A 22,624-nucleotide genomic window follows, 5' to 3' on the forward strand; every position below is an offset into this window, starting at 1 on the left:
TTTTAACCAAGGAGGAGAAATATACATTTCTTAAAGCTAACCTGGTATATGTACTAAACAAAAGCAAACATTTAGTTTACTCAGTTTCATCACAAAAACCTAAGCCATTTTTTTAAAAGACAAAAATCATAGTACCTGTTCCATAACTTCAGGTGCCATCCAGCAAGGGGTGCCAACAAAGGTCTTCCTTACTTTATTTCGGGTAATATCACCACCTGTTGCTAGAAAAGCACTAACCCCAAAGTCTGAAATAGAATACAACAGCACAGAATTATAAAGTCAGTAATAATTATAAACCAATAGGAAACTAATATGTTATTAGTCACCATCCTATACATAAGACGTATATAGAGAGACCAATTTGCTGAACTTTGTGGCTAAATTAAGGTATAACTTAACAGGTCCTTCATTCCATTCCTCTCCACTCTCACAAAGTATCATCTTAATCTGCTCCTTGTTCAAATCCATTCTACATACTAGGATGGGATCCATCTTTCCTTCCTCTCTTTTCGTTTCCTTTTCTACCATCTGGCTCTTTCAGCTCAAAAACTCCTACAAGTTCAAAAAGCTCACAAGAAGATGGTTCCAAATAAATTAGAGTTAGTAATTCTAATTTAATATCCCATCTTGACTTCTTAATAGATGTATATCATTGGTAAACTGAAGTTTATCCAAGCCTCAGGATTTTCTCCACAAAGATTTTATTCCAAAATATTGAAACCAAAGTCACTGATGAGGAGGACTGCCTGTCTCACCAATATTCCTCCTTTTATAGTAGTTCTGGTCATGTAACTGTGTTCTGTGATGTTGACACCAGGGCATAGCTGATTTGAGCCAGGTTTAGACACCTTAATCCAAGCTTGATCAATCATAGCTCTTGCCTGAAGCTTGAATGGAAAAACAAGAAAAATGGGGGTCACTGGAGTCAAGTCATGTTAACAGAAGAATCTTGTTCACTAGCACAACTGGGTTCTTGTTCATCCTGAGGCTTAGTTGTTGGTTGATTCTTTCTGTGTACTCACTCCCAGCATATTCAAAAAATTCCTGCTTTGTTAAGTTAGCCAATGATAATTTCTGATTCAACCAAAGAACAATATCTAATATAGTGAAGAGTTTTATATACTTTAGTAAACACCTTATCCAATTCCCTTCTTGCTATTTCAGAACACCCTGTGGTATGTAAAATGGGTCTATACTTGAAAATAGAATAAATTATAGACAAACCTAGTGTGAGAAAGATTAATTCTAGCACTGTAAACTTTAAAATTCCAGATTTAGAAATCTGTTAATTCATTCATCTTGAAGTGATTATTGACTTGTCTCTATGTAAAACAGCACATCTATACAAAACAAGTTTTTAAAAAATTTATCTTAATTCTTAAGTCTCCTAAACTGGTGAATATCTAGGTATTTTAAATGTTAATCCATTTGTAACAATAAAAAAAATTTAAAGTACATTCAAGAAGAAAAAAAAAAACACTTCAAGGCATTCAGTTCTGCCACTTGCTAGCTGAATTTTTTTTTATTTTTGTTCTACAGTTTCTTCATCTGTAAAAAGTGGTAAATAATAGCACCAACTTAAAATGGTTGTTGTTAAGGAGTAAATTAAAAATTCCCTGTAAAATACTAAGCACCTGATTAACTATGGGTATTTTTACTAATAGAACAAGCCTATACCTTAAAATTCTTAAATATAAAAGACTAACTAATCAGGTTATGTACACTATATCTTCAGGTTCAATTATGAGACTTCTGATTTTTTTAAAACTTACTCAAAACCTAGTAGCTTTAAAATATCCAGAATTCTAAATCCAGAATTTAATGATTCAAAATCTTCAGATTTTCCTTTTATACACTTCTCTTATCCCTAAGACTTACCAACCCTGAAGACTTGAGTTAAAGCAGTCAACTAAGGCATGTAAATGAGAGCATCCACTTTACTAAAATGTCCACTGTTACTCCAACTATAAAGAAGAGAAATCAAGCAGCAAATACCCTACTTGCCTCAATTTAAATTGCCAACTAAAGAAAAGAGTAACTAAAATTTGAAATAAACCATTTTAACTCCTCTGTTAACAATTTCAATAAAGTACAAAATGGAATTTGGTGCCTACTAAATGACAGGATCAAAAGTAAAGGTCAAGGGAGACATGTTCCCTACCTTTATGCAACTTCTCATTATAGAAGGTAGAATAGGTAATTAGAATACACTATGCTAAATTCTATATAGTATAAAAAAAATAACTGTAAGCCCAAAAACTATTTAAAAAACACAGGGGAAATACTTTATAATATTGGATTTGACAACAACTTGTTGAATATGACACCAAATCCTGGGAAACAGAAAAACCAGATAAATTGGACTTCACCAAAATTTATTTCATCAAATTTTCTTAAAATATCGCTCTCAACAGAGTGCAAAACATAACCCAAGAATTGGGAGAAAATATTTGTAAACCAAAAATTTCATAAGGGATTGATATCCAGAATAAAGAACTCCACACTTCAACAATTTTTAAAAATCCAATTTTAAAATGGCAAAAGACTTGAGTAGACATTTCACCAAAGAAGGCAAATGGTCAATAAATACATGAAAAGATGTTCAATATTTCTAATTGCTAGGCAAATACGAATCAAAACCACAATGAGATAGATACCAACTCACACCAATTAGAAAAGCTACTATTAATTAAAAAAAAAAAGTAGGGCACATGGCAGATGCTTGTAATCCCAGCAATCAGGAGGCTGAGGCAGGAGGTTAGCAAGTTTGAGGCCAGCCTAGAGAACTTAGGGAAACCCGTTCACAAAGTAAAAATATAGGGAATGGGGATATAGCTCAGCGGTAGAACATTTGCTTAGCATGTTCAAGCCCCTGGGTTTGATCCCCAGCACCACAAAAAAAAAAAAAAAAGTAAATAGGAAAGAAAGACTGGGGATATGGCTCAGTGGTAGAGTAACCCTAGATTCAACTCCCACTACAAAAAGAAAAAAAGGAAAACAGCAGCTGCCATGTTTTTGAGGCAGTTCCTCAAAAAAAAAAAAAACACCACACACACACACACACAGAATTATCCAATAATTCTACTTATGAGCACATACTCAAAAGAAATGAAAAACAGGGACTCAGATATTCATATACATGTGTTCATAGCAGCATTATTCACAATAGATAAAAGGCAGATGAAACAAGCTTTTATCATCCTTGATGGATAAATGGATGAATATAGTATATGCATACAAAGGAATTATTATTCAGTCTTTAAAAGTAATGAAAATCCACAATGTGCTATAATATGGATTAACCTCAAAGATATTATGCTAAATAAAATGAGCCAATCACATAAGAAGAAATGTTGTATGACTAGTTATGATGTACTTAGAGTAGTTAAATTCACAGAGACAGAAAGTAAAATCATAGTTGTTCAGAATCAGGGTGACAATGTAATGGGAAATTACTTTTTAATAAGTACAGAGTTTTAGTGGAAGAAGATGAAAAAGTTCCAGAAATGGATGGTTGTGACAGCTACACAACATGAACATACTTAATGCCACAGAACCATATACTTAAGAATGGTTAAAATGGCAAAATTTATGTTATATTTTATCACAATTAAAAAAAAATACAAATAGGGCTGGAGGTGTAGCAATGGTAGAGGACCCACCTGCCTAGCATTTGTTAGGCTGTGGGCTCAATACTTTGCACCATACATACAAAAACAAATAAATATATAAAAATGAAAAAATATTTAAAGTTATCTAAGGAGGCAGTATCTACCTGGAGATAGACTGGACACAGATGAAAGAGAGGCAGCAAAGTTGTTCCTGAATTCCTGTTTGGTGCCATTCACACTAGGCTAGGATATGTCTATCATCCTACATTGTAATTTTATTTTTAATGTTTTTGTATGTCGCTGGAGATCTGTTCATTTCCCTCATTATATATAGTATTCTGATATATAAATTAGTCACAATTTATTTATATGCTCTACTGATGAAGTGATGAATTTTTTCAAACTCATAATGATTAAGATTACTGTGGTAAACATAGAGGTGAGTTTTTCTGGGCTATATATGCAGTAATCATAGTCTTACAATATACACCTCTTCAATTTTAATAAATGGTTCTAACTCATTTATACTCCATCATTAGTGAATATATCACCAATAACTGGTACTGCCAGGTATTTCTACAAAGTCAGTCAATTGAGAATATTATTCCAATGTGATTGTACTTTTCATTTAATAAAATTTTATATTTATGTTTGGATTTCTTCATTTGGGAAGTGCCTATGTCAATTTTTTTGCCCACTTTATTATTTTTTTTTACCTTAGTGAGTTATTCATATGTTCTAAATTTGATCCCTGTTAATTATTCATGTTGCAAACATCTACTCTATGGCTTGCCTTTTTACCATAGTCATAAAACTGCTTGTTCCTCTTCTGATAAACAGAATTGCTATTTTTAAAGGACTCAAATTTATGTTAGAGCATTATGTGGCTTGGTTAAAACATTTCCTTAACTCAAGGACATGAAGATGTTTGCCTAAATTATCTGCTAAAGGTGAAAGAAATAATTTAAGGTCTGGGTAACCACCTTTTTCCTGTCAAACATTTGACTGTTTTAGCAGCTTGGGACCAAGCTGAAGGAGGCGGTGTTTCATCAGGATAGCCACCTTTGGCAGGCCTTGGCCTCCAGCTCTTATTATCCCACAGTTATGAAGCTGCCAAAAGTGCACTTCCACTTCTCAGATTCCTCTTGATAATTAACAAATACTTTCTCCTAGGAAAAAAGCAGCTCTATATTATCTCTCTACAGCATATTTACTCTTAAACATAGTGAGGATTCTTGACTATTTCTCCTTTAAAGCAAAGTACAGAATGCTAAGCATAGAATGTGATGAGAATCCAAAGCAGAAGACCGTGATCAGGATGAGGAGTGGACAACTGGAAAGTAATGAGTAATGGTCAGAAAAATGTCCAAGATCAGAAATGAGGGATGAGTAGTAGAAGATATCTTGAGAGTCAGCAGGGATGTACTAACACAGGATGCTTGAATAGAGAGGGCCCAGAGAACAGGAAAAAATACCAACATAAAAGATATGTAATGTGGTTCTACTGACCATTAAATCAGAATAAAAAGGAACACTAATCCTTACCTGCAATCTGTACTGAGCCATCTTCTCCAAGAAGAATATTTCCAGCTTTCACATCTCTTTAAGGAAAAAAAGTCACATCTCAAAAAACATATATTCTTTGGAGTAATATACTTTAAGCAATTGTTTACTGTATTTACACAACACAAGCAATATTTAAATGCTTTATTTTGTATTAAAGGGTATTAAGGCCAACAATAAGCTTTTTAAAATTTTAGTCACTTTACCAGAATCTAAACATTGAACAGAAAACCACAATAAGGTATAGGTTCTTCTTATAATATCTAGAAAAAACTTAAGGTGACTAAATATTCTCGACTGAGATCACAGTGGCCAAAGAACATGACCTGCATATCTCCCCTCACCTAATACTAACTTTTCTACTAAAGACTTTTTACAAATACTAGATCATTCTCTCTCTGGAACCTCAAATACCCACCCACCAACTCCTAACTGATCAATTTTGTTAAAATAATCAATATGCACTTGAAAGTAGAGACTATTCTGAGCTTATAGCATAAAGACAGATATAAATTATTCCAATCCAACTATACTTTTATTGATATTTATAACAACTCAAGTAATACAGGAATATATTCTTGTTACAAAAAAAATTTTTTTAAACATCACTAAGAAGATCAAAGTCCTTTGACCATCATTCTCAAGTCTAGTATTCTCTCCAAAGTTGTTAAATGTTATTAGTCCAATTAACAAATATATTACCTATGGCTTACCTGGACATTTCCCCCAGTATAAATGATATTATACTATCCATTTAAGTCTACAAAATGTTTTCTTTGGTATACTAAAAACCTCTAAGTCCTAAGAACAGCAAATCCATTTCTTGATAGCCTAGAAAAAGCCTCACAGTGGGGGCTGGGGTTGTGGCTCAGTGGTAGAGTGCTCACCTAGCACGTGACACACTGGGTTCAATCCTCAGCAACACAAAAAAATAAATAAAATAAAGGTATTATGTCCATCTACAATTAAAAAAAAAATTTATATATATACATATATGTGTGTGTGTGTATACACACACACACACACATACAGAGATTCCTCTGCAGCACTGTTTGTAATAACTAGCATAATAACAACAAATAAGGCAATGACCTAGACAACCAGCTATAGTGGAAAGGTTAAATTAATTCTGCTACATCCATGAAACAGAATGTCCATCAACAGATTGTGAAATGAAATGCCTTCTAACACATTTTAAATGAACAAGTCAAATAAGAGTGCATTTTATGACTATTTTACTTACATTTACACACAAACACAACACACACACACACACACCCACACACACACACACACATCCTTTAATGGTTTCCATGGTGATGAGTGGGGCTAAAGTCAAGGGGAACAGTGTTCAAATATCTTCTAAGAATGTACTCATATAGTCATTTTGCAATTAAAACAAATATAATTAAATAAACAAAAGAAAGGCAGTACCTTAGGGGCTGGGATTGTGGCTCAGTGAGAGCACTTGCCTAGCATGTGTGAGGCCCAGGGTTTGAGTCTCAGTACCGCATATAAATAAAAGTCCATTTACAACTAAAATAAATATATATATTAAAAAAAATAAAAAGAAAGGCAGTACTTAAGGCTAGATAAGAAAAAAAAGCAAGGCCAGCTCGTGGAGGAAAGCTTTATCTATCAGGAAAACGAGTCAGAGAAACACACGTCATTCCTTCCTGTCCATGTCCCTTTTTCCTCCATCTTTAAACATAACCATTTGCTGGCAAACAGTTTCACAACTGTTTGCAGCAGCATCATACCACAGCATATAATGCGTTTCCTTGATATATACTGAAGCATAAGGAAATTGTGATCTTGAGTGTTGTATATTGCTCAGAAACCCAAGCACGTTACGAGTGTTTTCCCAGAAGCTGATTCAATAGAGTGGAAGAAGCTGACTTGCTTTTGCTCCATGAACCCAGAGTCTCCTGACTTTAGATACTACAAATAGGAAAGAATTCAGGACATTCCCTTCCCTTAGTGACAAAAGCCATTCAACTGAGTCAACCACTAACTTCCAACTCCCTTTTCTGAGCTCATCAAAAGCTGTGGGGGGTGGGGGGGAGTAGAGATTAGCCACTCCCTCATGTGTTTTTATAGCAGATTGTATTACAATGTTACCACAGTGTATTACTGTATGATTGTATTTCCAGGTCTGCCTCCCCATTTTATCCTGAATTACATCTGGACCTATATCTTATTTAGCATGTCCCAGATACCCATCAACTAAACTATGCAGGACACTACCTGACTCCAAATCCTCTTCTGTAAAGAAGTGGATTATCAACAAAGTAAATAAAAATTTCAACTAAACAACAACAACATAAAAAAAAAAAAAACCTAGATTGTACCCTCCCTGATACTCCAACCCCTATCCTTGACCTCATACTTCGTTCCAGATGTTAGAGTTATAAACTAATACACTTCAGTCAAAGAATGTGAGAAACCTAACCACTGCATCAGAAAGAAACCAATTAAGCTGTGGCACATCTCATTCATACCATGAAATACTATGTATAACGAATGAATACCTGTGTTTTATCCTTTCCTTGTTTTTGATGTTCTTGGCAGTTCTGAGAAGCATTAGTCAAGTGCTTTGTCAAACATTCTTCTAAAGAATTTATATGACATTTTTCTCATTGTTAGACTGGTGTTGGGTTTGAAAGGAAACTCATGAGTGTCATTTTTAATCACATCACCTCAAGGTATATGGTATCAACATAAGTCAGCACAGATGAAACTTTTTACCATACACCATCTTGTGTTGTTGGAATGCTTTAAGCCATGTATAGGGATTACCTATACAAATGTTTTTTAAGTTTCTGTCTTTCATAAATGAAAACATATCAATACGATTTTCAGTAGAGCCTGCACTTTTTATTTTTCCTGATAATCAATTATGTTTCTCTTTTGAACCCAAAGTGCAATCTGCAGAACAGTCTCCAGGAGTAAAAGCAGAGGAAAATCATGACCCAGTGAATAATCAAATACACCACAGTCTGTCCTCACACACAACAGGACAATGGACCTTTCAAGGAAAAAGATCTGTAACTATGTATCTGAAAACCAATCTAAGGCCTCAGATTAAAGAACTTTTTTCACTTTGTCATAAACAATTATTAAACAACTCAGCAGCCCCATCAGTTGATTCATCCACCTACTATTATTTAGCAAGAATAGTGAGTTTTGTTTTTCACTGCTTACTGTCATTTCTCACATGTCACCACTGCCCAAAAGTTACACATTCCTCCTAAAATTAAAAAGAATATCAAAGAATGCTTGGCCTTCTCATAAGTACAGAATACAAGTTTGTACTCATAACATTTTTATTACTCATCAATAGGCACAGTTTATGGAAAAATTGAAAAGAGGTCAAGAGAAGCAATGAATCAAAACCAGAGCTGGAAATATACCACATTTAAGCATCTTAAAATATCCAACATTTCTGTTAGAGCTAATCTTCTTAATGGGAAAAATATCTGGGTTGGTAGACACAGAAAGAAAAGTCTAATTTAGAGATATGTTTATCCTAATAAAAATCTCTAAAGCTAAAGGGTCAGGGGAAAACACAATAGAAATGGAAGAAAATTATGTGACCTGATTCAGCAGGCTAACACACAAATCCACCTACAGTAACAACTGGACCTTAAACATATGAGAAGTAGCAAAACCTACTAAAAATATCCATCTCTGTGTAAGTCTCTGTATATTTCAGACTGCTCACTGCTAAAGTCTAAGTAGTAGTTCTCTACCGTGGCTGCATGTTAGAATTACCATGGGAGTTTTTAAAAGCTTCAGTGCCATGGCTTTATTCCAGGCCAATTAAATGAATTTCTGGCAGTGGACCAAGCAGCGATACTTTTTAAAGCTTTCCAGATGATTTCACTGAATATGAAAGATTGAATCTCTGATTTAAAGTGTGAGAAGCTGGGCGTGGTGGTGCACAGCTGTAATTCCAGCAACTCAGGAGGCTGTGGCAGGAGGATTACAAGTTTAAGGCCAGCCTGGACACATTAGCAAAAAGACCCTGCTGTTTTGGAGACATTGTCTCCAAAAAAAAAATGAATAGGGTTGGTGATAGAGCTCATGGTAGAGCTCTCCTAGGTTCAATAGCCATGGTGGGTGGGTGGGTAGAGGTGCAGGGGTGGGGTATGAGACAGAAAATTCCCATCCCAAACAATATAGCACAACTGCATGGAAAGCAGAGACTGTCATTACTAAGTCCCAGGCTCCTGCCCCAAAACATACCCTTCACTGCTAAAAACAAAGAAATCCTGAATAAATTAGGAAACAAAAATTACCAAGTAGATGAACATGAAACAAAGAAGAAGTCCTCATGGTAAGAAGAAATGAAAGAGACATTTAAGAAGCAGAACAGTAAATCTTGAGAAACAGAACCAAGACAATGCCCAAATGGGTAGGGGGCTCATTTTTAAATTTACACCTAAACATAGTACTGGGCTAATTTAAGGCTAGGTACTCTTTTAAGTGTGACCTTTAATAAAGCCAGAACACAGGGAAGACTGATTACCATGAAATATACTTAACAAAAGCAAGCTAGTTTAGCTATGTTAAAATAAAACATGATTGTCTTTAACATAAGCACATTTTTAGGATAAAAGGGATCATTACGTAATAACAAAAGAAAAATTTATCAGGAAAATAACAATCCTGAATATGTATGTTCCAGTTACATACATCCAATCACAAAGAATTGTAATTCAAAGGGATCATTAGAACTACGGGGCCCCCACTAGAAATTATCACAGCTTGCTAGACAGCTTCCAACATACAGCCTGTTACTTTTGTGTTTTTAACATTTTTAGTTGTGGTTGGACACAATACCTTTATTGTGTTTGTTTAGTTTTTTTATGTAGTGCTGGGGATTGAACGCAGTGCCTTATGTGTGGTAGGCAAGCGCTCTACCACTGAGCCACAACCCCAGCCCAGCCTGATAGTTTTGACCACCATCAAAGGATGCTAATTTGCAGATTAGCTGATATGAAGGACCAGTAGAGTGCCCAAGTGAGGTACATTCTGCCTCTAATACCTAATGGGTTCAGCAGGGTGCTAGGTCTTCTTTTGGGTAGTTAACGGTGAAAACTGGAGTTTTCCTCAACTGCCAGATGAACTGAGCATTTTGAATCTGTCCAAATAGTTCTGTGAAATTTTAAGGGATTGCAAGTGGAAGATATTCATGTCTTGGACCTTATTTAAGAAGTCTCTGGGGAAACCCAAAGACTTCTAAAGGGGGACAAAAATCTTGAAATAAGCCAAACAAAACACTTTATTGTAGGAGAGCAAAAAAGAATTACATCCAATTTCTCTTTAAGAAAACATGCATGCAAGAAGACAGAGGAAGTGAAATATTTAAAGTATTGAGAGAAAACCCCACCAACCTCCAATTTGTATCTGGTGATATTACCTTTCAAAAGTAAAATAAAGACTTTCTTAGACAAGAATTAAGAAACTCTTAATTAAGGAACTCAATATCTGTGATGTAAGAAATGTTAAAAGAAGTTCTTCAGAGAGAAAAATGATATGCGTCGGAAACACTAACCTACAAAAAGCAAGAGAACGAAAGTTATATTTTTAGAGAGAAAATAAAGTGGATAAAATTGTTAGAAAAGGAATAAAAATTGATATTAAGTTCAGGCACAAAGAAGTTCAGTCAGCTTTACTTTGTATGATTGTAACATCTACTTTGTTCAGTGTGTCAGTTCTTGATTAGCTAATTAAGCATCACCTCTTTTAACAGTTACCTAAGAGGCTGCCATTTAAAGAGTATTACTTTGACATAAAATCACAGCCAAAAATATCTTTGAAATTCCCATTCAGAATGGTCCTCAAAATTAGTTTATAAGCCACTGAAAACTTCTTTATAGACCCGTTCTGTAAGCTTAAGCAAATCCCCTAACTTAACAAGGCTTATTTTCTTCACTTGCAAAGTGAGATTAATAATAGCAACATATTATCTATGCATGTGGCGATATGTAAATTTTCTTATTTAGAAATTAGTTTTAAGAATACAAAATATAACCATAAAACCTTTTTCTTTAGAGATTTTATTTAAGGGCTTCTTTATAGAAGGAAAATGTATTTTTTATTTTTGCTCCTGTGTGTGTGTGTGTGTGTTGCTAGGGATCAAATCCAGAGCCTTGTGCATGCAAGGCAAGCACTCTGTCAACTGAGCTATATCCCCAGCCCCTGCCTTTTAAATTTTACTGATTCTTTTTAATTATATATTATAGAATTCATTTTTATGTAATTACACAAGCCTGGAATATATCTTATTCTAATTAGAACCCCATTTTAACGGACGTACAGGATGGTGGGACTCATTATGGTGTATTCATATATGTACCTAAGAAAATTATTTCAGATTCATTCCACTGTCTTTCCTTTTCCTACCCCCCGTCTTTCCCTTCATTCCCCTTTGTCTAATCTACTGAATATCTATTCTTCCCCTCTTCTCCCTTATTATGGATTAGCTTCCACATATCAGTGAAAACATTTGACCTTTGGCTTTTGGGGACTGGCTTATTTCACTTAGCGCGAGAATCTCCAGATCCATACATTTACTTGCAAAATGTATTTATTCTTAAGACAATCTCAAGACAAGAAAATACATGTGGAAGAGTGGATCTTCTAGATACAATTCAATGAGGAAATTAATAGACTTCCCCCCTAAAAATCAACCTTAAAGCTGAACAAATTGGACAAAACAACCATTTCAGTACTCTGGAAATTAACCTGAGAAACATTTATGCTTGAAAACACTACTGCATCACAGATAAGAACAGTGTGATTCCATGGTGTTCTGGTCTGGAACCATCCCCAGCTTAGTCTGCATGGAGATAGTACCTCTAAGGTAGATGCAACTTGATGACTGGCAGCTCTTCTGTCAGAGTTGAAGCGCTCTCTTGATTACAAATGGTGGACAACACCTACATCCAGTGACACTGAGTGGAAATGACTTTTTCAAGACTAACCAACAAGAAAGAATCAAGAGTGCCTCTATAGCCTGTAACTTCAGTCCAGATTGAGATAAAAATATCCTGGCTGAAGATACACACACGCACAACAGAGACAAAGAGGCCTTTGCTAGTCAAATACTTCTGGCCAACCTTGAGAATACACACAAGAACACAGAAGACTCAAAAAGACCTGGTTCAGGGTTGGGCACGGTGGCACACACCTGTAATCCCAGCGGTTCAGGAGGCTGGGATGGGAGAATCCCAAGTTCAAAGCCAGCTCAGCAAAAGTGAGATGCTAAGCAACTCAGTAAGACCTTGTCTCTAAATAAAAAACAAAACAGGGCTGGGGATGTGGCTCAGTGGTCAAGTGCCCCTGAGTTCAATCCCCGATACAACCCCCCTACCCCCCACAAAAAAATGCTTGGCTCAAACTGAAATCCAGGTAAACTGGAAAACAGAACTTTGAAAATGCTCATTTTTAAATTCATAGAAGGATTCTGGTAAAGCAAAGCCTTAGTGGTTATTCACTGGCTGAGTACTCAGAGGGACATAGGGTAACTCCTAGGAAACCAGACTTTAAAATAAAAAGAATTTAAACAACCACAAAAAAAAACTAAGCAGAGAAATCACATCAATGACTACCTACCAAAGGGGAGAACAAATTTCACAGATTTGTCCCAGGCAAGTTAATTAAGCGGGGGTTAAAAAAAAATTAGAATACTAGCCTTCAGAGAAAAAAAAAAAAATCAGAATCCAGAGTTTCTACAAAATTACATCTAAAATTTCGGGTTCTCCAACAGAAAAACAAGAGATTTGCAAAGATAAATGAAAAGTGTAGCCCATATTCTGGAAAAAAAAAAAAGTGCAATCAATAGAAATTATCGGAGTGTTCCCAGATATTGATTTAGGAAAGATCTGAAATCATTTACTATAAATAAATTATGTTCAAAGAATCAAAGGAAACCACACTTAAAGAAGTAAAGTATAAGATAAAGAAGCAACAAAGGGGGCTGGAGTTGTGGCTCAGTGGTAAAGTGCTTGGCTGGCATGTGTGAGGCACTGGGTTCAATCCTCAGCACTACATAAAAACAAACAAAATAAAGGTACTGTGTCCATCTACAACTATAAAAAATATATAAAGAAAAAGAAGCAACAAAGATTCTTAATGCTGATATAAAAACATTTTAAATAGAACCAAAAGGAGCCGGGCACGGTGGTGCACACCTGCAATCCCAGTGGCATTGGAGGCTGAGACAGGAGGATAGTGAGTTCAAAGCCAGCCTCAGCAACAGTGAGGCACTAAGGAACTCCGTGAGACCCTGTCTCTAAATAAAATACAAAATAGGGCTGGGGATGTGGCTCAGTGGTTGAGTGCGCCTGAGTTCAATCCCCAGTAACCAATAAAAAAGGCCCAAAGGAAATTCTGGAAGTAAAAAGTATGATTACTGAGCCAAGTATGGTACACATACCTATAATCCCAGCAGCTTGTGAGGCCAAGCCAGGAGGATCATGTGTTCAAAGCCAGCTTCAGCAAAATAGAAGCACTAAGCAACTCAGTGAGACCCTGTCTCTAAACAAAATAGAGCTGGGGATGTGACTCAGTGGTTAAATGCCCCTGAGTTCAATCCCCAGTATCAAAAAAAAGAGTATGATTTCTGAAATGAAAAATCTACCTGCAGAGTTTAACAGCAGGTTCAAGATGGCAGAAGAATCATTAAACCTCATTAAGCCTAAAGATAGAATTATCAATCCAAGAGATAGAGAGGAAAAAGATTAGAGCCTCAATTTGCTTTTCCTTCCTCTTATTTCATATATACTTCTATTTTATATATATAATATCAATCAGATTGCCATTTGGACTCTGGATGTGGGTGGGCAGGGCTTGAGTAGCCCCAGGCAGGCAGCAGACTGGGTGTTCAAGGTAGAGATAGGTTCTGACCTCCCAGCTACCACAGCACTTTCCCATTGTTCAGCAGGGTCCCACAAGGTCATGGTCATGGAGACCTAGCCATGCATGGTTTGCTTTTCTGGCTTCCTCCATGCTTTGTAGCCAGCCTCACACTCCAGTTTAGAAGTTCAAGCCTGAGATAATAGTGTATACTCAATATAATCACTCCCATTCTGCTCTAGATCTATAAAAATTTAGTGGAGCCATACTTATACCCTCCAATTTCCCCTTTGTTAGTCATATACAGACTAGAAAATCCAACCATAGGGCTAGGTTTGTATGTAGCTGAGCTCATACAACAGTTTGTATGTGCTTGCCTAGCATGTTTGAGGCACTGGGTTCAATTCTCAGCACCACCTATAAATAAATTAATAAATAAAATAAAGGTCCATCCACAATTTTAAAAAGATTTTTTAAAAAAGAATCCAATCGGGGCTGGGGTTGTAGCTCAGCAGTAGAGCATTCGCCTAGCACAGGCGAGGCCCTGGGTTCGATCCCCAACACTACATAAAAATATATAAAGACATTGTGTCCAACTATAACTAAAAAAGTAATATTTTTTAAAGAGAATCCAATCATAAAAATGAAGGCAAAGTAGACAGAGAATGCAGACATAAATGGATTACCAAAAAAATGATCAATACATCTTTGATAAAAAGAAAAACTAAAACAATTTTCCCAATGGATCTCAATTTTTTTTTTTTTTTTTTGGATCTCAATTATTTTGAAAATGAATCTGATAATATAAAGCAAAGCACTTTCTTTGTAACTGTTTCTGATTTTTTTCCTCTGAGACATAAACTCAGGATAATTAAGATATTTACTTGACACTAATCAGGAAATACATGGTATTTATATTTAAAATGTATTTTACTTAATGACCTTGTCCCAGAGTTCTTTGTTCCTTAAAATGGCTATCATTTCTATTGTTGTAGTTTTAATAATATGAGTAAATATAAGGTTTGTGCCAGCAGACATTTTATTACTAAATCAGCACTTAAAAATCCTTAGGCCTTTAGCATTCATTCATATGAATTTGACTACTATTTGTTCTAATTTCTTTAGGCTCTACTTTGAGTGGAGTTCAATTTCACTGTGAAATAGTACAAATGATGATGTGAAACATAAAGATATAATTACTGTCTAACACAATGGAGCAGCTTATCCATGAAAGTAGTAATTACTATTCTTTGCTCTGAGGAAGATAGAAATGATAGGGAAATGGGGGAAAACTTCTTGGGGGAAAAAAGGCAATATCTTTTACATAAATGTCTAATATATATTATAGAATTCTAATCCTTTCTCGATTCCTTTGAATCCCACAAATGTATTAAACATTCAGTTAAAAGAAAAATTCCCAGACTAGGGTGGTGGCTCAGTGGTAGAGCCCTTGCCTGGCATGTGTAAGGCCAGGTTGAATCTTCAGCACCACATAAAAATAAATAAATAAAATAAAGGTATTGTGTCCATCTACAACTAAGAATAATTTTTTTAAAAAAGAAAAATTCCCTTCAGGCATTGCCATCCACCGTCTTTATTGCTGCCATCATTCAGTTTCCCAGTTGTTTATTTAAGCCCAAATGATCTTGCCATTATTCTAAGAAACTTCAACCATCACAGAGATGATCATGCAATGCATTCCTTCTCAGTTCACTAATGCCACCTCTACAGACCTCCTCTTCCACCACCCCTTAGTCATCTCCTTCCTCAGTTTTTTATCTTGTTTTCATCAAAATGCAGTCAAGTACAAAATTACTACTCTCTAACCATAACCTCCTATTTTTCTAGGTAACCATAACCTACTCTTTGACTTCAATGATGTGTATGTATGGAAGTAAGAACATCTCCAATCAACCAATCCATCTTGACTTTCCATCAGCACATCCTATTTTCCAGATTTTAATCACAATCTGGCAACCTCATTCCCTCTTGCCCCTCTATTCTACAAGTTGACCAAGATCCAAACAGCACATCCTTTAGCCAAACTAAGACAAAAACTGAAAAAAGGCCATTCTGAACACATAAAAAATTCAGAATAATCAAAGTAGCAGTGAAATCCCAAAGAAAAACAGGCAAAAGTCAGAAGCAAACATTTCACAAGAGGAAATACCAATTACTCCATACAAATCGATATTTAAACTCACTACTAATTCAGGATATTAAAATTAATACCATTCTTCCTTCATCAAAATTAGCAAACTGAAATTTTAATGGGCAAGGCTAGCACGGGTCCAATGAATTCTACCGTTTACATAACCTGCAAACAGGGGCATAAATCTGTACATTTCTGAAAAGATGTGGCAATTTTTTTTTATAAAATGTTTTCCCTTTGACTCCTTGACTCTTTATAGAAAGCTAGATTTAAAAAAAAAAAAAACACAGAGGAAGATGTTTATTTCAATGTTGATAATAATATAAATAGAAAATATTCAGAGAACGGGCCCATATAACATGTAAAAACCTGTCATATTACACTCAGAATCTTAACTCAGGAATGAAATAGATTAAAAACAAATCATGGTGCCATCCCAAATCTAGGGATTTGTTCCAATCCCCCAAAAAATTATATAAATTTTACACAATAGAATATTACTCAACATTAAAAGAGAATAAAATTATGGCATTTGCAGGTAAATGGATGGAGTTGGAGAATATCATACTAAGGGAAGTAAACCAATCCCAAAAAACCAAAGGCCCAATGTTTTCTCTGGTAAGTGGATGCCAATACATAATGCGGGGAGGAGCATGGAATGAATGGAGGAATTCTAGATTGGGCAGAGGGGTAGGGAGGAGGCATGAGGATAGAAACGATGGTGGAATGAGATGGGACATCATTACCCTAGGTACACGTATGACTACACTAATGGTGTGACTCTACTTCGTATATAACCAGAAAAATGAAAAACTATGCTCCATTTAAGTACAATGAACTGTAGTGCATTCTGCTGTCATGTGTAATTAATTCAGGCAAATAAAAAAAATTTAAGTTATATAAATTTACTTTCCCCTGCTCCTTCTCTTTAAATACAACTAAAATTCCCAGACATAATTCACAATCACAAAAGAACTCTGAAAAGTGAAAAGAGAAGAGCAGAGTGTTTAAGGGCCTTAGGACATGAAAAGCAACAGGCCATTAAGTTTCCTAAGCTTTCTTTTAATCTTCTACATCCTAGACTGGGCACTTGAGGGCCCTGAAACTGAGAACTACAAGCATAGGTCAAAAAAAGGCCCAAGCATGCTTTCTCTGATCAGAAAAGCAGTGAAGGGGCAGCCTGGGAAAGTACTAACAGGAGGCCTCACCCTGGACTCCACAGTTGCAAGAGAGCACACTATTCCAGAACCAGAGTCACCAATGAAGACCAACTCAGAAAACTTTACACCCTGCCCTATCCCAAGGGCAGCAGGTAGGCCCATACCACCATCAGTAGGCACAGCTGGCATCTCACAGCCCTCCAATTCAAGAGCAGAGGGCAAACCAGGCCTAGTATCTACCAGCCTTTTATCAAATAGCAAAGGACAACAGTAGGCTCAGAGTGTCCAAACACTCCAAAGAGCACCAAAAAGTGGCCTAAGGAAAAAGACTTCCAATTCCCATAGGACTGAATGAGAACTCCACCTGCACATAATGGGCCTGGGAAAGTGCTCAAAGATTCCTGTACCCAGAATCAATCACTATTCACTTAGCTATCACTATTCATTTAACAGTACCAGAACCAGGTTATGTTATCTATTTGAAAAGAAAGGGAAAAAAAGTTTTAATAAAAACAATGCTATTTTACAAAGAACTTTTCATAATTTGGGAAAATACTGAAAACAAAACAAGTAACAGACAAAATTATATACACATCATTATCTTAGATACTTTTAAAGCACATAAAATAAAATGAAAAACAATGTTCCAAATGTTATTAGTAACTGCCTCTCAGTAAAAAATTGCTAATTTTATGTTTTCTGATTTTATTGAAGTACTTATAACTTAATTTAATACTCACCAGATGTATAATTAAAGGTCTAACCACAATGTACTGAAACTATTGATACAAAGAGCCTTGACAACAATTAGAGCTATGAGTAATTCTGTAGAAGAATGAGACTGGCCTCAATAACATGATACAGCACTGCTATCTATCCAAAAGATAAAAGTATCATGTTTTATATACCTGTGAATCTGCCCATTTTTATGCAGGTATTCCAACCCTTCTAATACTTCTCGAAGGATTGTAGCAATGGTAGGTTCATCCAGGACTCCACTTTTGTGTTCCCCCTTTGCCACGATGTGCTTAATAATATCCAAAACAGAACCTGAAAACAGAAAACACAGTTTATGAAAAATTTTTAACTTGTTCAGTATAATTCAGATCCATTTTGGAATCAAAACATATTTAAACCTTTTCATAAAATTAATTATGTAAGAAAGGAAAAAAAGAGTGACATGAGGAAACAGAGACATTTAAAAGTAATCATTTATTCCCAATTCCAATCTAAAACACAAAGTAAACTGCTATCATCCAAACAGTATGTTAGACCAGCATCTCCTTTAGACCTCTAATGAGAATTTGGAAGAAGTAGGGAAAGAGTTTTAACCACATCTGTATACTTCCTAAGTGAACCATACCCATCAGTACTATTCAAATGTAAGATATCACAAACTAATATAGACCTCCAATACCAGATTAGAGTAAGCAGTGTTGTATGACTAAAGATATTGATCTCCATCACTGCAAGAAACAGAGACAGAGAAAAAGGAGAGATAAAAACACAACTGAAATAGAGTTAAAACAGGGAAGTTAGAAAATGAAGATCAGATTTGTATACAAAGTAACTTAAACACTTAAAGTTTTCTGGTTAATAAATTATAGAAATAAAATAGGTAAAGACAAACATGAATAACAATGGAAGTTCTCTTTAAATAATACCCCAGATGTCTTATCAATCCTATTCTTCCCAGGATAGGAAATAATGCTTCTATTAAAGAATGAGAGGAGAGAGAGGAAAAGACAGTAATTAAAATCACAGAATGCTGACTACAAAAACTGATAATAATTATTATTTTTAAAAAAGGCATGCCAGAGATTTGGTTCCTAAGGTGTCTGGAATATACTGACCTATTAAGATCATAGAAGCAAAACAAAACAATCCTCACTATTAGAAACTATGATAAGAAGTCTGAAACAGAAGACAGACTATACTAGAAAGATTTAATATCCATTTTTTGGTACAAAACCTCAATGATCAAGACTAAAAATCACTTACTCAACCCTGCTGAAAACATACCCTATTGGATGGTTTTATTTCATTCACTTAAAAAGAACACAATACTAATTCCAAATACATGGTAAGAAGTGGTCTAGGTAAGATCCTCAAAAACACAAAGGATTGGAGCTGGGGGTATAACTCAGTGGTAGGACACCCTGAGCGTAATTCCCAGAACTCATGAAGGACTGAATTTAAATTCACCCTAGCTCCCACTTAAAATACAATAACTTGATAAAGTTTATTTTTAAAAGGAGGGGGCATAAATCCAGGATGAACAAAGAGAACAGGAAAGAGATTTTTTTAATAAGGTTGTGTGGCGGGGAGGGGGGGAAATGGCAACAATATTATAGAAGAAAGAAAGCAGAAATATAAAAAGTAACTGACTAAACAAAGTGAAAAAATTTTACTTTCAATGCCTGCAGAGGAGGTATACATTTAAGAAAAAGTGATCCTTCTGGAGTTCTGGCTCCAAAAAGGCCAGAACTATACACAAATACCACATAAGAAGTGAGAGGGCAGTGAAGGAAAGGACTGAAAACGAGAAAACTATTTTTATCTTTGGTTTTCTTTACAGTACTGGGTATCAAACCCAGAGCCTCGAATGTGCTAGGCAAGCACTATACCACTGAGCTATATCCTGAGTCCTAAAACTGGTTGAAAATTCAGATGAAAAAGAGTAAGATTCTTTATCTTTCCTCCCCTATGAAAGCCTCAGTTAGTTTATTTTCTCAAGATGATGAACCACAGAGGCTCCAAACTCTAGACAGTGTTTCCCTTTCTTGTTTTATTGGTACCAGGGATTGAACTCAGAGGCACTTTACCACTAAGCCATATCCCCAGTCCTTTTTATTGTTCTTTTGAGACAGGGTCTCACTAAGTTACTTAGAGCCTCCCTAAGTTGCTGAAGCTGACCTCGAACTTGCAATCCCTCCTGCCTCAGTCCCGAGTTACTGGGATTACAGATGCGCACTGTTGCACCAGCTCAGACAGCACTTCCTAGCATATTATCAAACTAGTTCTTTCCCCTCTTATTGCTGGGATTCACATGTTTGTGATATGGAAGCAGGGAGGCCTAAGGGAGAAACTTGGTTCAGTTTAGTTTAATCAATCACACATTGATCCCTAAAGCAAAATGATTACACCAATGGGCCATATTTCATTCTTCTGAGAATTTCAACCCACATAAAAGCAGTATTTACTGCTTAGCAAAGAAGACACTTATATAATCACTGAGCAAGCTGCATGTTTGTAACTTTAAGGATATCTAAATCAGGGAATGCCAAGGAAAAAGTTCCTACTAGGAATTTAAAATTAACAGTTTTTTAAAAAATTAAACAACAGCCAGGAGTAGAGGTAAACACCTGTAATCCTAGCAGCTGAGGAGAGTGAGGCAGAATGCTCGAAAGTTCAAAGCCATCCTCAGCAACTTAGCAAGACCCTAAGCAACTTTTCAGGAAGACTCTGGCTCAGTGGAAAACTGTCCTTGGGTTCAATCTCTGGTACCAAAAAAAACAAAGAAAAAGAAAGAAAAGAAAAATTAAGCAGTGTATTTACTTAACAATTAAGCCCCATTATATTCAAGATCTAGTACTGGGTGCCACGGAGTATGACAAGAGATATATGACATGACTGCGTACTTTCAGGGAATTTCCAGACTGATAGCTCAAAGAAAGGAAGCCACAAAGATCTTAGAGCACATCAAAATTATTAGTTCTGGGCGTGCATGGCAGTATTTATGGCTGGTGATGCAGTTTCTTGGTCTCTGAGATCCCTTCCTGGGTCCCTTCAGTATCCGCTGCCATCAAAGACTCCAGGCAGCTTGCGCTTTTTAATAAGGCCGGGTTAAGAGTCTTGGGGTTGCTGTTCAGCGGTTGCTGTTCAAGGGCCGTAGAGGAGACTCCTGTGCTGTAGGGCAACTTGTGCCTTTCTTCTGCGGGTCTTGCTCAGAAGAGAAACAGGGTTTCTTCTGTGTGACCTAGAGGGCACCGATAAGCGGGATGGAACCTGTGACCTCTAGGGACCCCACTAGAGATGGGTCCTATGACCTTCAAGCCCACCCCTGGGTTGGGACCTGTGACCTCGTGGGAGACCCACTTCAAAAGGCAGGAGTTGTGATCAGATGACTGATCCCACAAAGTGGGAGAAGGGCTTACAGCCACAGTAGCTCTTCAGGAAGATGTCCTAGGAGTTTTTATGTTTTCTACTGGCATCCTAAAACTGGCAGGCTACCTTGTTAGCTGCAAGGAAGAGCATCTTAGACTTTCCAGTTCCTGACAACTACCACTTCCTGAGTCCCTGGCCCAGCATGTAGCAGAAGGCTATCTGCTGTTCCTTGGTGTTTCAGCAGCAGTGATCCCAGGATGCCAGAGCTGAAATCCCTTCTGTGGCTACAAGGCTAGTATGTGGCACCTGTGTAGTATGACATGGATACTCAAAATGATAAGTAAGGCCTGACTTGACCGTGTTGACACTAGTGAGAAGTAAAGCAGAATTTGTATCTTAATTGAGCAGATTTGAAGCCTCACGTACTTCTAAAAGGAATCAGCAGTATCTTGTTCTTGGCCTGGGCCAAGAACATATATTTAAGAGAACTTTCTGGGTCCAGGTTTGGGCCCCATTTTTTTATGCCTCCAGAATAAGCCTGGCTGAAGGGCCTCAGGCCCTTCTAGCATCTCCCAAATGAAAAATGAGATATTCAGGGGCTGGGGTTGTGGCTCAGAGGTAGAACACTCGCCTAGCATGCATGAGGCTCTGGGTTCGATCCTCAGCACTACATAAAAGTAAAATAAAGATATTGTGTCCACCTATAACTAAAAATAAATAACTAAATATTTGTTTAAAAAATGAGATATTCAATAAACATTGTTTTAAATGTGTAAAAAAAATTATTAGTTCTATATTTTGGAAGAGTGTGAAGGAAGAGCTCCTTTTCAAAATTTTAAATTTTCAAATTAATTTCACATCATCCAACAATCAAAATTAAGAGTAATGCACATCCCAGTGTAAGTCCAAATCAGGCATCTGAACAAGGCATAGACAAAACTCTCCCTTCCTTGGTATAACTATTTCTTTTCCATTTTAGTCTCCTTCCAAGAATAATTTTTATAAGTGGCAAATCTTCATCCTTAATTGACAGGTATTATTTCTAGAGTCCCCCCAACCCTTCTTATCTGTTTGATTTTCCTGGCATCACATGATGCTACAAAGCACCAAACTCAATGATGGTGCTTGCAATACTTGCTCCTCAAATATCAAAATCACACAATTTA

General features: G+C 36.2%; 1 protein-coding gene across 2 annotated transcripts in view; it reads right to left on the bottom strand.

Annotated features, from left to right (window-relative positions):
* Oxsr1 (oxidative stress responsive kinase 1) overlaps positions 1–22,624 on the bottom strand; it is a 111,489-nt gene that overhangs the window by 55,102 nt on the left and 33,763 nt on the right. For both annotated transcript variants that reach the window (XM_046436601.2, XM_046436602.2), the window contains exons 4-6: positions 18,260–18,401; positions 5,157–5,212; positions 136–245 (exon numbers count right to left, since the gene is read on the bottom strand). In XM_046436601.2, coding sequence (XP_046292557.1) covers positions 136–245; positions 5,157–5,212; positions 18,260–18,401 — 308 coding nt within the window. The remainder of the gene's footprint in view (positions 1–135; positions 246–5,156; positions 5,213–18,259; positions 18,402–22,624) is intronic.

The sequence above is a fragment of the Marmota monax genome, unplaced genomic scaffold (assembly GCF_021218885.2).
Source record: "Marmota monax isolate L192 unplaced genomic scaffold, Marmota_monax_Labrador192_F-V1.1 WCK01_AAM20220418_F8-fsc00021, whole genome shotgun sequence".
NCBI lineage: Eukaryota > Metazoa > Chordata > Mammalia > Rodentia > Sciuridae > Marmota > Marmota monax.